This window comes from Cnephaeus nilssonii (assembly GCF_951640355.1).
Source record: "Cnephaeus nilssonii genome assembly, chromosome: 6".
In the NCBI taxonomy this organism is placed as follows: domain Eukaryota; kingdom Metazoa; phylum Chordata; class Mammalia; order Chiroptera; family Vespertilionidae; genus Cnephaeus; species Cnephaeus nilssonii.
In genome coordinates this window covers 54,403,610-54,420,806 of record NC_137077.1, presented here as the reverse complement: position 1 = coordinate 54,420,806, position 17,197 = coordinate 54,403,610, and the positions used below count along the sequence as shown (strand labels likewise).

Genomic DNA, 17,197 nt, shown 5'->3' with positions numbered 1-17,197 from the left:
TTTGAGGTCTTTATAAATCTACTTGGAATTCAGAGAAGAATTAGTATGTCACTAACCAGCTGTGCCAGTGTGTTGTTAGCCCACCATGACTGGCTTAGCTAAACAACTAAAAATCGTGACTCAGGCAAATATTTTGCCCATCTTCTCTAAAGTACCTTTGGAGCAGATAGTCTATAAAGAAAGGTATTGTCTTTAATATTATCCCCTTAAGGAAAATACCTTTCATCCTAGCCGGTTTCCTCAGTGGCTAGTGCATTGGCCCGAAGACTGAAGGGTCTTGGGTTCGAGTCCTATCAGGAGCACTTATCTTGGTTGCAGGCTCAACCCCCAGCCCTGGTCAGGGCACATGTGGGAGGCAAACAATTGATGTGTCTTTCTCATGTCAATGTTTCTCTGCCTCTGCCTCTCCCGCTCCCTTCCAATCTCTCCAAAAATCAATGAAGAAAGAAAGAAAAATACCTTTCTATATTAGAATAACTGTGAACCTGGTATCTTTGAGACTAAGGGGATTGCCTTAGGTAGAATGATGGTGAAAAGGATGGAGCTCAAGCTACTATGAGTTTTGCTCAATTGCTCCCCAATATACATACCAAAATCTTTGTAATTGTTGTCATTTGATTCCCTTAGGTTATTAGTTGTTGGGAATGGGAGATGTGAAAGGAAAACCCCTCATTCTTGGTTGCTTATGGATTAAGAGGTGGTAAGAGCTCAATAAGACTTAGGACTTTCAATCCAACCCTATCTATCTTGAGTATAGCACTTTATAGACACAAGCAGCAATTATAGCATCAGGATAACCTGATGTTTCTAAAGCAAAATAAGAGGATGAATCCCTTTTCTCCATAGCCTTTCACCTTGCCTAGGGCAGCAGGGTTATTTACATGGAGGCAACTAGGCACAGTCCGTCCTCTGCTGCTTGCCATCCTGGGTCCCAAGAGCATATTTGCTTGATCATGCCAAAGACTTCAGTCCTTAGAGACCCTGGAACCAATTGTTCCCAGATGCCAATACAGAACTAACTTCCACAAAACAGGTTAGGTCAATTCCAGACTATCAGATTGAGCTTTCCAGAGTGCCCCTTTAGTCCACTATACTCTTCCCACCCCAGAAACAGTGGTCATAAGAAACACCTCTGCCCGGCTGGCGTGGTTCAGTGGTTGAACATTGACCTATGAACCAGGAGGTCATGGTTTGATTTCTGGTCAGGGCACATGCCCATATTGCAGGCTTGATCCCCAGTGGGAGGCGTGAAGAAGGCAGCGATCAATGATTCTCTCTCATCATTGATGTTTCTACCTCTCTCTCCCTCTTCTTTCCTCTCTGAAATCAATTTAAAATATATATATATTTTAAAACGCCTTAGCCAGTTTGGCTCAGTAGACAGAGCGTCAGCCCATGAACTGAAGGGTCCTGGGTTTAATAATGGCCAAGGGCATATACCTTGGTTGCAGGCTCTATCCCCAGCCCTCGTTGGGCACATGCAGGAGGCAACCAATTGATGTGTCTCTCTCACATCAGTGTTTCTCTCAGCCCTTTCCCTTCCCTTCCACTCTCTCTAAAAATCAATGGAAAAAAATGTCCTCGGGTGAGGATTAACAAAAAAAGAAAGAAACACCTCTGCTGTCTTAGACACATTATGTGGAAGACCTGTTGTGGGATCTATCCATGTCATTGGCTACTCCTGCCTTCTAGCACTGATAACTTCTAGGAGTCCTTTTGTTTTAAGAACTCCCAGAAAGAAATGGTACCCCTCTGCTCCCCACTATTTCCTGCATGTCTGGGGTCCTACAGTGGGGAGCTGGGGGAAGAGACCACAGCCAATCTCAGCATCATGTGTGTGGTTCCCACCCACCTCTGGTCTGTTGTATTGAGTTGCCAGTACGCTGTCTTCCAGATGTGCCCCAATGCTCTTTGTTAATATACCGGGTATTGTTCTGTCTGCTCTCATCAACTCTTGGTGGGCCAGCCAACTAACAAGAAGTCAGTGTCCATCCTCTCCCCAACCTCACCCCTTCTTTGTTATTGAAAGAATAGAAATGAACTCTCTCCTAGCCCTTCTGCAGAAGTGATAGGTGGAGGGTGCTCTGACCACTGTGGTCTCTGCAGGGGGAACCGTGAGGGGCTAAGCCGCACCTCAAGCAGCCGCCAGAGCAGCACAGACAGCGAACTCAAATCCCTGGAGCCACGGCCTTGGAGCAGCACGGACTCTGATGGCTCTGTTCGAAGCATGCGGCCCCCTGTCACCAAAGCCAGCAGTTTCAGCGGAATCTCTATCCTCACCCGGGGTGACAGCATTGGGAACAGTAAAGCTGGCAGTGCAGGAAGGATCTCCAGGCCAGGTACTACAGCTTCTCACCTGTGTCATGCTATCATGTTTTGATTGTCGTTTGCAAAAAATCACACTGATACTTACTTTTTTTAAAATTTAAATTATTTATTGTTTAAAGTATTATATATGTCTCCTTTTTTTCCCATTGACCTCTCCCCAGCCCTGATACTTTTAATAAAACACTTGTCCCAATATTCTGTCCTGGAAACCTAACACAGCCAGATGAGGGGAAATTTGATTTCTTGAATTAATCCATTGTTCTTTTGAGTACTCTCTCTGATTTTCTTTCAGACCTTTCCTAATTGGGGGGGGGGGGGGGGGGACTGATTGGATTAGATTAATTGATCTGATTTCTGACTGAGGTGGGACATCCCTATAAGCCCAGGTTCAGGTCACATACTGAGATGAGAAGATAGCTGCTTTCATTCTGTGGCCTCTGAGATTATAAGGAGGGTCTGTAGAGCAGAGGGAACCCTTAGAATTTAGCTATTTGTAATTCATTGGTGGCAGCCAATAGGCTAGGACTTAGAGAGGTACTTCTGTGGCTGCTTCCCTGGAGCTTGTCACTGAGAAAAGGAGCATGAGTTCCACCTGCCAGCCCTGTAGCCACCCTTTAGCTCTTCTCATCTGCTGTGAATCCTTCTCCATCTATTCCTGTTGCACTCTTAGCAGAGGGATATTTAGCTCTTTATGCCCAGTGGAACTCTGTTCCACCATCCTCCTGCCTATGAAGAATTACTTGAGAAAACCAAGATGGCGGCATAGGTAATCACCTATACTTGCTGCCTCTCACAACCACATCAAAACCACAACTAGCCAAAACCGGTTTGGCTCAGTGGATAGAGCGTCAGCCTGCGGACTGAAAGGTCCCAGGTTCGATTCCGGTCAAGGGCATGTACCTTGGTTGCGGGCACATCCCCAGTGGGGGGTGTGCAGGAGGCAGCTGGTCGATGTTTCTCTTTCATCGATGTTTCTAGCTCTCTATCCCTCTCCCTTCCTCTCTGTAAAAAATCAATAAAATATATATTTTTTTAAAAAAAAAACCACAACTAAATGGCAGAACAACTACCACCAAGAACCGCAGGAAAGCTGGCTGAGTGGAAGTTCCACAACTAGAGAGGTGAAGAAAACGCATTGAGACTGGTAAGAGGTGCAGAGGTGCAGAAAGTGCTGGCACCTGGATGTGCTGCTCTTTTAACCAGGAGGGAGATATAAGCTCCTGCTTACTCTGGACTCCAGTTCCGGGCGAGACTCTGGGGGACCCAGACACATATGGGGAGAAACTGGACTGTCTGGCATCTGGACAGGAACTCGAGGGTGGCTTACTCTTAGAGTTGCTCTCAGCGATCATTGTTCCTGCATGGGGGCGAAGGACACAGAGAACCAGGGACTTCTCTGGTTCAGGGCTGACTGGCAGCCATTGCTGTTTGCTCCGCCCTGGTGATTCCCAGAGACCCTGCCCACCCAATTTGCAACCCCACCCAAGCTGTGCGCAGAAGCTTTTGCATATGAATGGCCTATCCTTTCGCCTAAAACCTGTCAAACTGCAGCTGGATCAGAGAGCCCCAGAGCTTCCAAAAGAAGGCCCAAGGCAGCAGCGGCCTCGCTTCACAGCTGGGCCTCGTCTGGGCACCTCCAAACCCCATACAAAGAGGAGGAGTCTGCAGATGTCTCTGTAGCTCCTGCTGGGTGGCCCCAGACAGTGGCCAGCCTTGCACCTCCTTGGAGATCCAAGAGCCAGTGTATCCAGTGGTCAGAGTGAGACCATACCGGATTACAACTCTTCACATCCATAAGAGACACACTCAAGGGGCAGACTCAGTGAGCACCAAAGCCCCACTGAAGCAAATCCTGCCCCATACGGGTGTCTCCTGCGCAACAGATCTTCCAGTGTAGACAACAGCTGGTCATCACAGCCAGTTGGCCTGGAGGTGAATTCCTCCCAGTGATACCAACAGCAATCAAGGGTTAACTACAACAAGCAATCAAGGGTTAACTACAAACAGCCCACAGGAGGGTGCATCAAGAACGTCCACCTCAAGTGACTGGGGAGGCTGAGCCACTGGGCCCTATAGGACACCAACCACACAAGGCCACTCTATCAACTCAAGGAGACTTAGCAGCTACCCAGTAAATAGAAACAAACACAGAGAAACAGCCAAAATGTGGAGACAAAGAAGTCACAAATGAAAGAAATGCATGAAAGCAAAATACTGGATATAGAGTTCAAAACCACGGTTATAAGGTTACTCAAGAATCTTCTAGAAACCTCGGAGAAATTTAGTGAGACCTCAAGGATATGAAAAAGGACCAGTCAGAAATTAAGCATACACTGACTGAAATAAAGAATAACATACAGAGATCCAACAGCAGACTAGAGGATACCAAGAATCAAGTCAAAGATTTGAAATACGAAGAAGCAAAAAACACCCAACCAGGAAAGAAAAAAGCAAAAAGAATCCAAAAATATGAAGATAGTGTAAGGAGCCTCTGGGACAACTTCAAGCGTACCAACATCCGAATTATGGGGGTGCCAAAAGAAGAGAGAGCAAGATATTAAAAACCTTTTTGAAGAAATAATGACAGAAAACTTCCCCTACTTGGTGAAAGAAATAGACTTACAAGTCCAGGAAGAGCAGAGAACCCCAAACAAGAGGAATCTAAAGAGGCCCACACCAAGACACATCATAATTAAAATGCCAAGGGCAAAAAACAAAGAGATTCTTACAAGCAGCAAGAGAAAAACAGTTAGTTACCTACAAGGGAGTACCCATACAACTGTCAGCTGATTTCTCAACAGAAACTATGCAGGCCAGAAGGGAGTGGCAAGAAATATTCAAAGTGATGATTAGCAAGAACCTATATCCAAGATTACTCAGCAAAGCTATCATTTAGAATTGAAGTTCAAATAAAGAGCTTCACAGACAAGAAAAAGCTAAAGGAGTTCATCACCACCAAATCAGTATTATATGAAATGCTGAAGGGTATTCTCTAAGAAGAGGAAGAAAAAGGTGAAGATAAAAATTACAAACAACGAAGTGACAACAAATACATATCTATCAACAAGTGAATCTAAAAATCAAGTGAATAAAAAATCTGATGAACAGAATAATCTGTTGAATATATTAGAATCAGGGGCACAGAAAGGGAGTGGACTGACAATTCTCGGGGGGGGAGGTGTTGTGGGGGTGCGGGAAGAGATTGGACAAAAATCTTACACCTATGGATGAGGACAGTGGTGGGGGGGGTAAGAGCATGGGGTGGGGTAGGAACAGGGTGGAGGGGAACTATGGGGGCAGAAAAAGAGGAACAACTGTAATTATCTGAACAATAAAGATTTATTTTTTTTTAAAAAAAGGAATGACTTGATTCTCCTCCCAGAAGTTCTGTAGGTCTTATCCTCAGAAGAGGTCAGTAGTGGTGAAGATTTTTGCCTCTGACTGTTGGGTCTCTGCTGCCCTTCCCTGATACCTCCTTTCTAGTTCCATTGCCTCTGCCTTTATACAAGCCTTTATCTTCTCTTATTTAATTATGACTCTAGCCCTCAAGTTGGTTTTCCGTCCTCAGCCCTTTTTATAGGCAATTTACCAATCTGTAACATAGATCTAATCAAATCACTCCTCTCTTAAAAACATTCATGTTTTTCCATTCCCTGCATAGTAAAATCTAAGTTACTTATTACAGCATAACTTCCTGGCTCTATTTTGCCATCTCAATCTCATTTCAAGATATCTATCTTCCTCTGGCCCTCCAACAATTTCTTGAATATGACATTAGCTTTGTCTCCTCTCAGTCTTATAAGCCTTCTATTCATCCTTCAAAACTATCTGTCCTGCCACTTCCTCTTTAAACCCTTCCCTTTAACCCTTCCAGGAGTTATTGATTCCTCATCTTTGCTTTCATACAATTTTTTAATATATATTTTATTAATTTTTTACAGAGAGGAAGGGAGAGGGATAGAGTGTTAGAAACATCGATGAGAGAGAAACATCGATCAGCTGCCTCCTGCACACTCCCTATTGGGTATGTGCCTGCAACCAAGGTACATGCCCTTGACCAGAATCGAACCTGGGACCCTTGAGTCCACAGGCCGACGCTCTATCCACTGAGCCAAACCGGTTAGGGCCATACAATTTTGTTTGTATCAGTGATGCATCAGTTATCCTTATGAGATTGTAATCATTGTGTAGGTGTTCACCTTTTGTCAGGAGATCTTGTGCTGTTTAAGGGCAAAGACTGTGTTCCCTTTATTTTAGTGTACTCAGTTCATTATACAATGCCTGACAAATCCTATATAATAAAAGGCTAATATGCAAATCGACCGAACGGCAGAACTACCAGTCACTATGATGTGCACTGACCACCAGGGGCAGACGCTCAATGCAGAAGCTGCCCCTTGGTGGTCAGTGCGCTCCCACAGGGGGAGCGCCACTCAGCCAGAAGCCAGGCTCATGGCTGATGAGTACAGCGACGGTGGCGGGAGCCTCTCCCTCCTCCAAGGCAGCGCTAAGAATATCCGTCTGATGGCCTAAGCCTGTTCCCCGAGGGCTCCCAGACTGTGAGAGGGCGCAGGCTGGGCTGAGGGACTCCCCCCTGAGTGCACAAATTTCATGCACCAGGCCTCTAGTAGTAGATATTCATTAAAAGTATTTTTGTGACATGATCTCACTCATCTAGGGGAAATAATGAACAACATAGACTGAGGAACAAGAACAGACCCAGAAACAAGGAGGCATGGATCAGACTGTCGGGACTCGGGGGGAGGGTAGGGAAGGGTGGGGGTAAAGGGGGAGATCAACCAAAGGACTTGTGTGCAGGCATATGAGCCTAACCGGTGGTTAAGGACAAGAGGGGGGTGGGGGCATGTGTGGGGAGGGGTGTGGGATGGGAATGGGGGGACGAGGACAAATATGTGATACCTTAATCAATAAAGAAATTTAAAAAAAAAGTATTTTGTGTGAATGCATGCATGACTTGGAGAGCCTGGAAATGGGGAAAACAGATGAAAGTTGTGAGTATTTGTGTACACAGGCATGTGCTTGGAGAGGCAAGGCTGCCTTCTCAGCAACTTTTGTGAGATGCTGAAAGTTGAGAAGAAATCAAAGAGAAAACAAGTCTCTTAAAGGACTAGGAATCTGTACCTTCCCAGGAAATAAACATTTATGTTTTCAGATCACCACCAAACCAGTATTATATGAAATGCTGAATCTAATCATGATGGACAGATTCTAGGCACTTTGGGGGAGGTTGACTTAGCCTCACATTTTGTTCAATGCTAAAACCAAACATTGACAATCAAGGTAGTTACTGTCCCTAGGGAACAGAAATGTGCTAAGAAGAAGACTCCCATCATCAGGACAGCTGAAATGCATCCGTGCTAATATGTGTATCTTCCCAAGACAATTGGGGAAATGGACAGGAGAGTGAGGAGAACAGCAAAGAAAGACTAAAGCCCTGCAGTTGGGCCCTCCAGGGGTGGTATGTTCATGACTTGCACTTACAGCCCTTGGTGGGTCTCCTCTTTGCCTTAGGTATGGCTCTAGGTGCCCCAGAAGTGTGCAACCAAGTCACCTCATCCCAGTCTGTCCGGAGCCTTCTCCCCTGTACTGCCCAGCAACAGCAGCAGCAGCAGCAGCAGCAGCAGCTTCCTGCTCTCCCACCCACGTCTCAGCAACAGCCACCCTTGAATAATCACATGATCTCACAGGTGAGTCACTGCTCAGTGCCAGGTCCCCCTTTGCTCAGATTCAAGCAAGCTCTGGAAGTACAGTCATGTCTCTTGTGCTGTGGGTGGTAGGAAAGATCTGTTTTTGGAGACATGCCACTCTCTCCCCCATTTCTTATTTGTTAGTTTTGGGGAAAGAAGAATAAGGATGAAGGTTTAGCCAAAGTGCTCTTCGTAGTGTCAGTCTGGGAGATTTTTGCTTTATATATTTCTTCCTCTTCCTACTGAAAATTGTCAGTGGGATCTTTTACCCCATTACACATTTCTGCTATACCCCATCTCTCAGTATGCCTGTATAATTAACAAGATGATTTTGCTCAATATATCTATATATGGAGCTTAAGAAATCCATAGCTCCCACCATAGTCTGACTGAATGTATTCATGTGACTGTTGAACCATAAACATATTTATATGTTGGAGTTAGGGGAAAAGGAAATAACACGCAAGGCCCCTGCAATACCTATGCCATAAAGCACAAACCCTCCCCCCTCCCCAATATTTTCTGTTTTCCATGCCACAAAAGAGCTCCTCTTCTTCTTTTGCTGGATGGGTAGGTGTTGGTACCAACTAGGGTGTGAGTGAAGTTTTGCTTCTATGGGACCATCCAAGCCATCAGCAAAAGAGTTAAATCCTATTCTAAATGGAATCTCAGTATTCTAGGTTTAAAAGTCTCCTTAGTAACCTGAGGAGAGCTGCTCTGAGCTCTTCATGAATAGAGCCCATGCTTTATCCCAAAGTGTTCACTGGTAGTCAGGAATCCCATGTCTGTACTCTGTTATGCTGTAGTTAAAATTGTTACAGGCTCCCTTGTCTCTCTGTTTAGTTAGTCCAGCTTGACCTAAAATATATCTCTTCCATAGGTACAAGAAACAAGTTCCAAGCACTCATACCCCAGAAAACTAGAGTGGAAAGACCCCAGAATGGCCCAGTACTACCCCATTCAAATACTGTGAAATGAAGCTAAAATAAAAAACATAAAGATCTAGGAAACACTGCTTTGTGTTTTAATGTAACCCACATACAGATCATTCTAGTCCTTCATATTAGTCCCTAAATCAGTTTCTCTATAATCCTGACTTACTTTCTTCTAACACCATCTACCTCATTAAATCTCATCCTAATATATAAAAACCCTGGGTCCGTCACGACTGGAGGCTAAACCAACCAGAAGTCAGTCCTGCAGTCAGCGCTGGGTTGCCGTGGCCACCCAGCACTGACTGCTGCAGCTGAGGATGCGGTGACCCAACATTGACTGCTGAGGGGGCTGTGAATCAGGCCCGGAGAGAGGCCTGAAGAGAGAAGCAGGGTCTGATCCGTAGCAGCTGTTAATCAGCACTTGCCTCTCTCTTTCTCTTCAGGCCAGGCCAGCAGCCGCGCCTCCATTTCTCTCCAGGCCTCCACTGGGGCTGCTGATCAGCCCCGCCTTTCCGATCAGGCCCCATTGATAGGCCCAGAGATGCTGACTGGCATAGAAACCGACCAATCAGAACCAAATTGGCTGGCAGAGGAGGGCAGTTGGGGGTGAGATCAGGCCTGCAGGGTAGGGCAGTTGGGGGTGATCAGGCTGCCAGGGGAGAGCAGTTGCGGGGGCAAGATCAGGCTGGCAGGAGAGGGCCACTGGGGGTGAGATCAGGCCAGCAAGGGAGGGCAGTTGGGGGCAACCAGGCCGCCAAGGGAGGGCAGTTGGGGGTGAGATCAGGCCTTCAGGGGAGGGCAGTTGGGGGTGAGATCAGGCCGGCAGGGGACGGCAGTTGCGGGTGAGATTAGGCCGGCAGGGGAGAGCAGTTGGGGGCAATCAGGCAGGCAGGCAGAGAGGTTAGGAGCAGTCAGGCAGGCAGGCAGAGTTAGGGGCAATCAGGCAGGCAGGCAGGTGAGCGGTTAGGAGCCAGCAGTCCCAGATTGTGAGAGGGATGTCTGATTGGAAAGGGTGCAGGCTGGGCTGAGGGAACTCCCCCCCCCTCTCCATGCATGAATGAATTTCGTGCACCGGGCCACTAATATATATATGTTAGTTTCTCTATAATCCTGACTTACTTTCTTCTAACACCATCTACCTCATTAAATCTCATCCTAATATATAAAAACCCTGGGTCCGTCACAACCGGAGGCTAAACCAACCAGAAGTTGGTTTATATATATATAATTGATCAGTGATGAGAGAGAATCATTGATCAACTGCCTCCTGCATGCCCCACATTGGGGATCGAGCCCTCAACTCAGGCATATGCCCTGACTGGGAATTGAACCATGACCCTCCTGATTTATAAGTCAATGCTCAACCACTGAGCCACACAGGCTGGGCCCTGTCTGTGTCTTAACTCATACCTATAAGGGGGTAAACTCTGTGCTCCTCTCTCTGGCTATCTTCTGTGTATGTATGTTTCACTTTTCTAGAGCCCAGTTTTTTGGGGGTTTGTTTTGTTTGTTTTCTAAAATGTGTGGATTTTAATATAGTCTTGCTCCCTTATTTTCCTCTTAGTTTTCCATCTGCCTCCTCCTTCTATCCATATCTAGAAACAGACAGCAAGAATAGAACAGAAATAGAAAGATAAAGAGAATAACCATTTTAGACTGAAAATTTTTTAAATAATTTCCAAGTGACAGGCCCTGAATCCCAAATTTTACTCAGTCGGATTCTGTCTCTTGCTCTGCATCATGAGGGTCAGTGGGTCAGCTGTTGGTATTGACTGACCTGCAGGGAGTATGGTGCTAATTTAGGCCCTGTAGATTGAGAACTGGGGAGCATTATTTGGTATAGAGATCTCTGCTCCCTCAGAAATTTATTCCTGAGATTAATTGTGATCACAAATTCCAAACCAAAAATTCTTAGCCTGGTTAAGTTTTGGTGTCCCTGAAGCATTTGTGGTAGCTGCTAATATTTTTATACACCTCCACCCCCATATGTAGTTCCTTTTTTCTTCCTCTCCACTTTTTCTCCTTCTCTCTTTATCCTTTTCTTCTTCTTCTTATTGCCCTTTTCTTTCTTTTCTGTTTGTCCCTGTCTCTCAGTGCTGGTGGCTCTCCAAACTCAAGTTGCTGAGCTCCAAAATACTTATTGTTCAGTTTCTCAAAAGGTACATAATAAAAAATAAAAATAAAAAAAGGTACATAATAGAGCAGGCATGAAGGAAGTGACCATACACACACATACCACTGTGCTTATTCTAAAGATTTTCCTTTGGAAGAGAAACTGAGAAAAGATAGTTACCTTTAGCTCTGTAGCAAGAGACATTTGTCCCAGGCTTGGAGACACTGCTGGCTAAACTGTGCTGTTTCCCTTCTTGGCAGGCCTCTGCTGTTAGAGCAGGCCTCCATATCATATATCAGTAGTGCATGTGAAATCAAGGAGTGAGACTGAGGATTAAAGGGCCAGAGGCTACCTTTTGCCCAATTTACTTAAAGTGGAATAGGCCTTAAAAAGGAGCCCTCCAAACCTCTCTCCAGGAGCCCAGTCAGGTATACAAAAACCAATGATTTAGTCCAGAATTTGCCAGTAGGTGACTGTCACATCCCTCAGGGCCAGTCTTTGGCTTCCTCATGGTTTTTAGGAAGTTCCCTAACTTGGGAGTTTGAGACTCTCTAAGAAGAAAACTGTAGCTGAAGGTTGTGGTGGTATAACTTAAAAATAGCACAGCCCGGCTGGCATGGCTCAGTAGTTGAGCCTCGACCTATGAAACAGGAGGTCACGGTTCAATTCCGGTTAGGGCACATGCCCGGGGTTGCAGGCTGGATCCCCAGTGTGGGGCGTGCAGGAGGCAGCTGATCAATGATTCTCTCTCATCATTGATGTTTCTATCTCTCTCTTCCTCTTCCCTTCCTCTCTAAAATCAATAAAAAAATATTTTTTTAAATAGCACTGAGATGCCTACCTTTACCACTACGCTTCTCAGGAGAGTCCTAAGAAAGGAGCATTTCTTTTCTCTTCACTTTTTACTTAAAACTCACAAATTCACATGAGGAAATCAGGCAGCCTTATTTTACCACTTCACTTTCCCTTTGGTCACCCTTTCTCCCTCCGGAGGATATAAGGTCTAAAGCACATTAGGCCCTCCTCTAAGAGAAAGAAGAGGATTAGGATAATAGAAAATGGGTTTAAAAGCTACCAGCACAGGTAGCTCATGCTGAGAAGCTTGGCCAGCAGTTATATTTGGAATGCCACTGGCTTACAGAAAGTAAGTATGCCAGGAGAGCTGAGAGTTTATTTTCAAGGCTATGGCAACATCTCGCCCAGGTCACACAGTGAAGTCTCAGTAACTTTTTCCTAACCAAGATGACTTACATTTTACTTAATCCAGATATCAGGATTGTTCTCCATTTTGGGGGTCTTCTAATTCCTGGACTCTCTGCTTCTGGAAGTTAGTCCCCTCTATGAAAGGGTCTCTCCAGATTTAAGTGGCAGGAGAGGATATTGATACCTTGGGTCTCCCACACCTCTTGCTACTCTAAATTTGAAAGGAGGGAGGAGAATTGTACAAACAAAAAGATGTTGGTGTAATTCTGTTTAGCTTCTTTCCCACCCTCCCTACTACTAGAGTGGAGAGGAAGAATATATGTCAGGTAGAACTGTGTTCCCATCCAAGTTCTGCAGATTGGCTGTGTGATCCTGGATGTGTGATTTAATCTCTCTGAACCTTACTCTTTTTTTTTTTTTTAATATATTTTATTAATTTTTTACAGAGAGGAAGAGAGAGGGATAGAGAGTTAGAAACATAGATCAGTTGCCTCTTGCACACCCCCTACTGGGGGTGTGCCCGCAACCAAGGTACATGCCCTTGACCAGAATCGAACCTGGGACCTTTCAGTCCGCAGGCCGATGCTCTATCCACCGAGCCAAACCGGTTTCGGCTGAACCTTACTATCTTAACTGCAAATACAAGTTATCATATCTCCTTATAAGATTATTGTGAAGCTATAATGAGGTAAAATATATAAATGAGACAATGAATGTAAAAGTTATTTCCCTCTCTTTTCCTAGCCTCTCCCCTTTCTCCTACCCCTCCTACCACCATCAAGGGCCATGGCTGGAGAACTGATAAGGGATTGAAATGGCTGGAAAGGAAGAAGAGAGAGAAAAAATAACTCCTTATTAGTTGGTTTAGAATACACCAAATGCACCTGCTTGAGGCTAATGAAGGGACTGAAGGAACAAAAGTTAAAACTAAGGCTATTTATATTTTATTCCTAAATCCCTCCCTGTTTGCTTATGGGGGCATTTTTCCTACTGCCCTCATAGCCTGGAGTTTCACAGAACAATCTTGGAGCAAGAGGATGTAGCCAGAACCAGGCGTGAACTGACTGTTTTTTCCTTCTGCCCTCGGGAGGGAGATGATCCTTGTGAATGAGCACTTCCTCCAGGAGAGCTGTACTGTGAAATTAGGAGTGTGGCCGGGAGAGCTCAGCCAGACCTTGGATGACGCTTCCTACAGAAACAAGAATCCGTTTTGTTTTGTTTTGTTTTTTAATGTTTTTTTATTTCAGAAAGAGGAAGGGAGAGGGAGAAAGAGATGGAAACATTAATGATGAGAGAGAATCATGGATGGGCTGCCTCCTGCACACCCCCTACTGGGGATCGAGCCCACGGTGCAGGCATATGTCCTGACCAGAATCAAACCATGACCTCCTGGTTCATAGGTCGATACTTAGAACTACTGAGTCACGCTGGCCAGGCCAAGGGATCTCTTTTCAAATGGACATTTGAGAGGGTTTATGATTATGTTCCTCAGGAATCATTGTTCAGAAAAAATGTTTTGGGAAAAGCTACGTTTGGAATCAGACAGCAGACCCCAGCTCTGAGAGTTCTAAAATTGGTCACAACAGCTGCAAAGTCCTGAGTGGCTAATGGGGTGGGGTGTGCAGTGAGTCTGTCCTGATAGGAGAGATTGCTATCCTGGGCTTGGTCTCCATACTGCTCAGCAGCCTTGCTATTCATGTGAAATTTCTTTTATGATTAACATTGTTCCTTCCCTTTTCCTCCCCATCTCTGCCCTGCTGCCTTTCCCTGTGCCTCCCTTTTCTCTTCCCTTTTCCACATGCCTCTCTGCTGGTCCACAGCCTGTCCCAGCTCTGCAGCCCTCTCCGCAGCCTGTTCAGTTCTCTCCAGGCTCCTGTCCCCAAGTCCTTCTGCCAGTGTCTCCACCCCAGCAGTACAACATGGTATAAACTTCATTACCCCTTTTTGTCTTGTCCTTGTGTGGCCTGTATCTCTGGGTATGTCTGGGTCAGTCTGTGACAACCTTGCAAAGCAGTTGTGCTTTTTGGAGGGCCATGTTAAAAGGTGTTTCTTCTTGTGGGGCCAGTATAGGCTGAAGTATACTCCTCTCTAGTGACCAATCACAGTAATTGAGCCATCAAACGATGCCTAAATATAAGAGAGAGGAACACTGAGTTCCCCTGAGTTATAGGAAGGGAAACGCAACCAGATGTTGATCTAACCTGGGCTCATCTTTTCCTTTAAAAATAAAAACACAATTGCAGACTTCTCTGGTCCCACTGGTAAAAACTTAAAATGTTCCCTTCTGTTACCATGTTATTTTACATAAAAAGTAGCCTTTTCTAAAGCATAACACTTGCTGTTTAGTTTGTACCTTGACTACAAATCCTTTGAAGATCTGATTTGCCTCATAATTGATAACTTCTTTCATGATATAGGAGGATTGGCTTATTTTTATTTCATGTTAATCACACCTGTCTGCTTTTTCACTAGAATCCCCTCTTGTCTCCTACCTCTTATCTCCATTCTGAAAAGTCCTAGAATATGGACCTCAAAATAATCAGCAATCCAGTACTTTTGTCATCTGTTTCTGCCCATTAAGGTAGTTAAATAGCTAACTTGAAGATCAGATCCCTGAAAATAGAGTGAAATCACAGGAAAGCATTACCTTTTGTTCCTACTAGTTTTTGTGGTTTTTGTGTGTGTTTTTTTGGTTTTTGGTTATTTTTGTAAAAGAACTCCTCTGCGTGTGTATGTGTTTGTATGTGTGTCAGTTACTGTCCAGGGAGCAGAAAGGACAAGGAAGCTAACAAACTAACCTATCACCGTACAAGTGAGAGATGGAACACCATCACTCTTGCTGCTTAGAGGAGAGGGCTGAGAGAGAAGGCAATTACAGACTAGCCAGTCAGTCTCACCCTCCAGCTCAGCTACTCACCCTGGCCTCCTTTCAGAGGTGAGAATTAGAAGTGGTTTCTGAAGGGCAGGAGAACTCTAGGCAAGTATCAGAGAACATAGGTGGAAATGACCTTGAGAGGGAGTAAGGAGCTAAGCAGCAGGAGTGGGGAGTCCATCAGTCTTTCCGCTGCATAGGCAGAGCTGGGGAGCCGCATGAACCGAGCCACCCATAATCCATTCAAGGTGTTATCTTGGTCCTTTATTATAAAAACAGGATTTTTGGCAACATAGGGCACTTTGTGTGGTTGGAGGCAGGAGGAAGACAGGAAATGGAAAGGCTTATAGTCTTTTTTTTTTAACCCACTAGCTTGTCCTGTTTTTCTATATATAGAAGTTGTGTCATTGCTCCCATCTCCCCAGGACAAATTCTAATAAAAATCATCATCAGAGTGGCCATTGTTACCTCACATGTGGTAAGGAGGCTGGCCTCCCAGGGCAGAGGCAGGAGTGTCTCACATTTGGTGTAGGTAAGGAAGGCTGTAGATGGGGTTGCTATTTCTGTGTGTCTGTGTTGAAGCTGAGAACATGGGGCTTGACACCACCTCAGTCCTTGAGTCTCCACTACTTTTCCAACAGGTAGATGACCTCAGCAATCCCTTTGGACAGATGAGCCTTAACCGCCAAGGTTCTACTGAAGCAGCTGACCCATCCGCAGCTCTGTTCCAGCCCTCACTTATCTCCCAGCACTCTCAGCAGACTAGCTTCATCATGGCTTCCACAGGACAGCCCCTCCCCACTTCCAACTATTCCACATCTAGCCATGCAACACCTACTCAGCAAGTCCTGCCACCCCAGGGCTATATGCAGCCTCCTCAGCAAGTGAGTGGCTCTGGTTCCCAGCTTAAATCACTAATTCCGTTTGTCCAGTATTATATTCTTCTCTCTTCCTCCGATTTAGACAGACCAGAGGGGATACCTATTCCTCACCTCCATTTCCCACTAGTTGTCTTTTTAGTTAGAAGGTTTCTTTCTACATGACACAAGTCCTTCCTGTTCTTTTTCAAATTTGTATACCACTGCTGCAATTGCAGACCCAAAATATCTCCATTTACAGATTTTTGGCCATCAACCCTGATTGATAGTTTGGGGACCTTCTCACACATCTTTTTCCTCTCACCATAGATCCAGGTTTCTTACTATCCCCCTGGACAGTATCCTAACTCCAACCAGCAATATCGACCTCTCTCTCACCCGGTGGCCTACAGCCCCCAACGTGGTCAACAGTTGCCTCAGCCATCCCAACAGCCTGGTAAGGGGAACTGCTGGTGTAAGAAGACAGTGAGTAGGGGAAGGGCGGAGCCTGGGAAAGAGAATTACCATCCCTGTTTTTTAAAAAAAGGCAGGAATGATTAGATTCCTGAAGAGGTACCCAGGATCTCCAGAAAAAGGAAAGGCAAAATAGACAGGTGAAGAAAAATTGCTGATAGAGTGTGACCTCCTAAACATTGTTGAGACCATGCTAATGTCTTCTCTTCCTTGCCTATCCCCAGGTTTACAGCCCATGATGCCTAACCAGCAGCAGGCGACTTACCAAGGCATGATAGGGGTCCAGCAACCACAGAACCAGGGCCTGCTCAGCAACCAGAGGAGTGGCATGGGGGGCCAGATGCAAGGCCTGGTGGTTCAGTATACTCCACTGCCTTCTTACCAAGTGGGTGCATTTTGCATTGGGAAAGATCACCCAGTCCTCGGGATGAGGGAAAGGAGGACAGCCTCCCACGTCATCCAGTCTGACAACTCTAACATAAAATACTGTTCACTTTGCCCCTTAAAATTTTAGGTTTTTTCCCTCTGAGAGAAAGCCCAGAGAATCTGAGAAGAGTGTTTATTTAAATTGTTTGATCTTTATACATTCATGCAAATGAGTACATGCCCAGAAAAGTAGGCTCTAAAGGGAAGCAGGCTCCTTTCTCTACATCAAATGCTCAAGAGTGGTATTTGGAGAAGAGGGAAATGGAGGTAGCTCTGTGAGC

At 45.4% G+C, this 17,197-nt stretch overlaps 1 protein-coding gene across 13 annotated transcripts in view; it reads left to right on the top strand.

Annotated features, from left to right (window-relative positions):
* The window catches only part of R3HDM2 (R3H domain containing 2), a 162,885-nt gene that overhangs the window by 132,056 nt on the left and 13,632 nt on the right, over nt 1–17,197 (top strand). For 12 of the 13 annotated variants that reach the window (XM_079774201.1, XM_079774203.1, XM_079774202.1 and 9 more), the window contains 5 exons: nt 2,107–2,339; nt 7,861–8,036; nt 15,801–16,043; nt 16,347–16,473; nt 16,715–16,875. In XM_079774201.1, coding sequence (XP_079630327.1) covers nt 2,107–2,339; nt 7,861–8,036; nt 15,801–16,043; nt 16,347–16,473; nt 16,715–16,875 — 940 coding nt within the window. Of the gene's footprint in view, nt 1–2,106; nt 2,340–7,860; nt 8,037–14,107; nt 14,210–15,800; nt 16,044–16,346; nt 16,474–16,714; nt 16,876–17,197 lie in introns of all 13 variants that reach the window. The other variant, XM_079774198.1, reaches the window with a different exon arrangement.